The sequence below is a fragment of the Patella vulgata genome, chromosome 2 (genome assembly GCF_932274485.2).
Source record: "Patella vulgata chromosome 2, xgPatVulg1.2, whole genome shotgun sequence".
NCBI lineage: Eukaryota > Metazoa > Mollusca > Gastropoda > Patellidae > Patella > Patella vulgata.
Genome location: NC_065880.2, coordinates 13,221,482 through 13,225,563, shown reverse-complemented (window position 1 = coordinate 13,225,563; position 4,082 = coordinate 13,221,482). Strand labels below are relative to the sequence as shown.

The window sequence follows — 4,082 nt, the reverse complement described above, 5'->3', positions numbered from 1 at the left end:
CTCTCTTCAAAAGAAAGTCGACAAGTCCATATCTGCGCCTTCGTGGGAAGTATTATTTTGGTCACGCTCTGTAACGGCGCCGTCGTGGGAATACACCACATGGTTGTAATCCCAGCGCAATAGAAATACGACTTTTGTTATTATTAATTTATATAAAATTATAATTTATACTTTCAGATTGAAAAGATATAGATACTGACGTCAAATATCAATCCAGTTTATGCAGTGAATATAGCTTCAAAATGGATAACTTTACACTACCAGAGAATATTTCCATATCGTACAGCAACTTTTCCTCCGGACAACTACATTATATTAAAGTAGTGACGGTGTTGATGTATTCGCTGGTTATATTTGTAGCAGTTGGTGGCAACCTAGCCGTTTGCTATATAATTCTGTCAAGTCGCAAGATGAGAACAGTTACAAACTTCTTTTTGTTGAATTTAGCCTTTAGTGACTTTGTCAAAGCTGTTATATGTTGCCCGTTTACGTTTGTGTCCAACTTTATTCTCATGTACTGGCCTTTCGGAACCATCATGTGTCCGCTCGTTACATACATGCAGATCGTCGTTGTGCTGCTGTGTGCGTTTACTTTGGTGGCAATGAGTCTGGATAAGTATGTGGCTATTGTGTATCCATTAAAGCCCAAGCTGTCGCGAAGACACGCCAAGTACATCATTATTGTGACTTGGATTCTAGCATTCATTCTGCCAGTTCCCACCGCTGTTACCTCAACCATATCCTATTCCAACATAACAGATCACCCATCGGCCATGGGACAATGTTTAGAGCAATGGAATCACCCAGCCCAAAAATACATCTACAGTATTGTAGTGATGCTGCTGCAGTATTTTGTGCCCCTGCTTGTTCTACTGGTTACAAATGCACGAATAGGTTATATAGTGTGGATTAAGAAAACCCCCGGTGAGGCTGTAGAAGGAAGAGATCAGCGCATGGCGGCTTCTAAACGGAGGGTATGTAGACCTTTTACAATTATTTAATTTTGAAATACAGGGGCCTGTTTCACTAAATTTTAACTAAGATAAAATCCAAATTTTATTAATTTGATTGGATAATATTATATTGATTTTAGTGCTTAGCCAATCAAAATGGACGTATTTACTAAAAGTTTGAGAAACAAGGCACTGATCCCGCTCGCTAATCACAATGTGTTCAGTATGGATTACTTGCGTGTAATGTTCAAAACCACGCATTTATTGCTTACCAAGGCATTATCACTTTCAACGAAACAATAATTGAAAATAAAATATTCAAACCACATTAAATCTGATAGCTTTATATACCAAATCGAACGTATCTTCAATGAATTAAGAAAACCGGGCACTCGCTTAATAATTAACAACCGTATAAATCACGATTGTGGAAGTAAAGTGCTTGGTTGTAGCAACAATAACTCTGTCAACTTAGGTAAGGTAAAACAACTCTGTCAAATTGGGATAAAAATGAATATGACCGATAAGGCAAAACAACTCTGTCAACTTAGGCATAAAAATGAATATGACCGATAAGGTAAAACAACCCTGTCAACTTAGGCATAAAAATGAATATGACCGATAAGGTAAAACAACCCTGTCAACTTAGGCATAAAAATGAATATGACCGATAAGGTAAAACAACTCTGTCAACTTACAGGCATATAAATGAATATGACCAATAAGAACTCTGTCAATGTATAGGGAGAGGGGTTTAATATAGGCTATGTCTGTTCCCCAATCCCTATTCAGATACAAATCTGAATAAAAATATTGCTTTAAAAAAAAAAATAGGCATAGAAATGAATATGACCTATAAGGTAAAACAACTCTCTCAACTTAAGCTTAAAAATGAATATGACCGATAACGTTATTTAGCTAATTTTGTAAAATGACATATTTTTGCATGTATTATTCAATGAATTGTACTACGTATTATACCTTATATAAATATTTTTCTTTAAATTCCAGTTGGTCAAGATGATTATAATAGTGGTGACTATTTATGCTGTATGCTGGCTCCCTCTACATGTTTTGACGCTCATTGGAGATCAAAATCCGCACATTTTTGATGCTCCATATATGATGTATGTGTGGATGAGTGCACATTGGCTTGCCATGAGTCACTCGTGTTATAACCCATTAGTGTACTTTTGGATTAACCCGAATTTCAGAGAAGGTATAAAACGAATATTTTACTTATGTACAAGCTCAAGGAACAACTCTTATAAAATGTCTAACTACAGCGAATATAATAGTCATCATAGTTCTGCCAAAAAAACGAACAGCTCCAATCTCAATTTAAGATACTCATTATAAATGGCATATTGAACTCCTAAACCCACAAACCGATGGTTTCCTGTTCACAGTTGTTGCTCTTTATTATTTAAAGTGAATGAATGTTGTTGTGCTTATTAGAATAGTTTAAAGATACATTATGGGAGATTAGATAAAGAGCTGGTAGTTCGCACTATAATAGTTAAAAACTAGATAATGTAAACGGAATTTACGGAAAATGTCAGTCAAAATGATCCACCCTGAACCAAGTATTTAGAGATTGAATTTTGGGCCAAGCCTCGATCATCATTACTAAAGTCGGTACGATAAAAAAACATAGTCCCGATTATCCATTGTTTGAATTAATCAGAAGCAGCAGACCGGATTCTAATCCATTAAATATCGCAGGCTAGCGATAACATCGAGAGTGGATTATGATCTGGTTAAGTAAATTAATGTCTAATTAATAATTTAGATAACATTTCAGGCCTAAAGAAAGACATGCAATAGGCAGATTTAGCTCTTGCATAATGTATGTTTAAATGGTATTCTATTTTATGCTGTGTGTTTTAGAGGTGTGCACATCGATTGGACATTCAAATTCTGTCTTATAGGTTAAGATGCAATTCTTTAATTACTTTTAATGATCCGTTCGATGCAGCAAAGAGGGGCGAGCTGGGCCTGAAACCCCATTTTATATCCATTTTAATGGTGGCCCAACATGATGTGATTATTATTCACTGTTCGATTATAATAAATAAGTGACAGATTGTTCATTTGGGGTGGGAGAGCTACGAATTACCTATTTGATTTAGGTCAAAGAGAAAATTTTCTATTTCATTGGATTTTATATGCTGATTTGTTTTGTGGGATTACAATGTGTTGAAATATTTCTTGAGTGTTGAGATGTAATCGAGTATGTGTACAAGTGTCGGTACAGTAAGCCAAGAACTTACTTTAAGTTAAAAATGCATTATGTAAGATCTAAATCTGCCAATTGCAGGTATTTTTTCAAGCTTCAAATGGTATATTAATTAATATTTAGACATGCATTCACATGACAAGCCCATAATCAACTTTCCAGACCGTTGAATGACTGAGATAATGAGTGGACTAGACATTGCCTGCTACGTCTTAGTTAAATGGGAAATCGAAACTTTGTATATTATCGTAGAAATGGTACTTGACAATTGAGACTATTCACGCTATTTCTTGTCAAAACTTCATAACTGAGAGCAAAGTAATGTGAATGAAATTTTCATTATCTATTTTTACACTAGCAAGAACGGTCAACTCTTTATCTAAATACAAAATGCATCTTTTAATCCTTATAGAAAACAATAATTGTATAGAGCCTCTTTCATCACGAATCCATTTAACACATCCCATGAATCCAATTGACTATTGTACTTTATTTTAACCTAAACCAAAAAGTATGAATTACAATTTTATGGTATTTTGTAATGAATTTGTGCTCAATTTCACAAATAACCCGAGGTTTCAGTTCAGCTTCGCTTTACGTATGTTCTGCCTTTAGTGTAGTAAATTACAATAGGTGTTACGTCATTACAATAAGTGTTACGTCATTGTAAAATCGACAACCTATCATGAGATAAAGCTTGAATAAATCATTGTGAATAATATGTTCCGTACAATGTCTTGTGTTTACCTTTTTATTGATAGTCAACAACTTCAGGTGATCTTTTCCAGCGTTTAGCAATCTGATTAAAACACAGATCCTATTTCGTTTCGTTTTTATAGTTCGTTTTACTTGTCTTTACTACTCTAGGGTCCGAAAGAGATGTTATCATT

General features: G+C 34.6%; 1 protein-coding gene across 1 annotated transcript; it reads left to right on the top strand.

Annotated features, from left to right (window-relative positions):
• The first annotated feature begins 206 nt into the window (after positions 1-206).
• Positions 207-3,876, top strand: LOC126812049 (RYamide receptor). The gene is made up of 2 exons (XM_050538221.2): positions 207-974; positions 1,965-3,876. Exons 1-2 carry the CDS (start codon positions 243-245, stop codon positions 2,310-2,312), a joined length of 1,080 nt encoding a protein of 359 aa, XP_050394178.1. The 5' UTR covers positions 207-242; the 3' UTR covers positions 2,313-3,876.
• The last annotated feature ends 206 nt before the right edge of the window (positions 3,877-4,082 follow it).

Bases quoted from the DNA above. Each gene is read 5' to 3' on its own strand.
- LOC126812049 (XM_050538221.2), top strand. From the start codon at position 243: ATGGATAACTTTACACTACCAGAGAATATTTCCATATCGTACAGCAAC. The intron at 975-1,964 runs GTATGTAGACCT...TTTAAATTCCAG, and splicing joins TGGCGGCTTCTAAACGGAGG to TTGGTCAAGATGATTATAAT.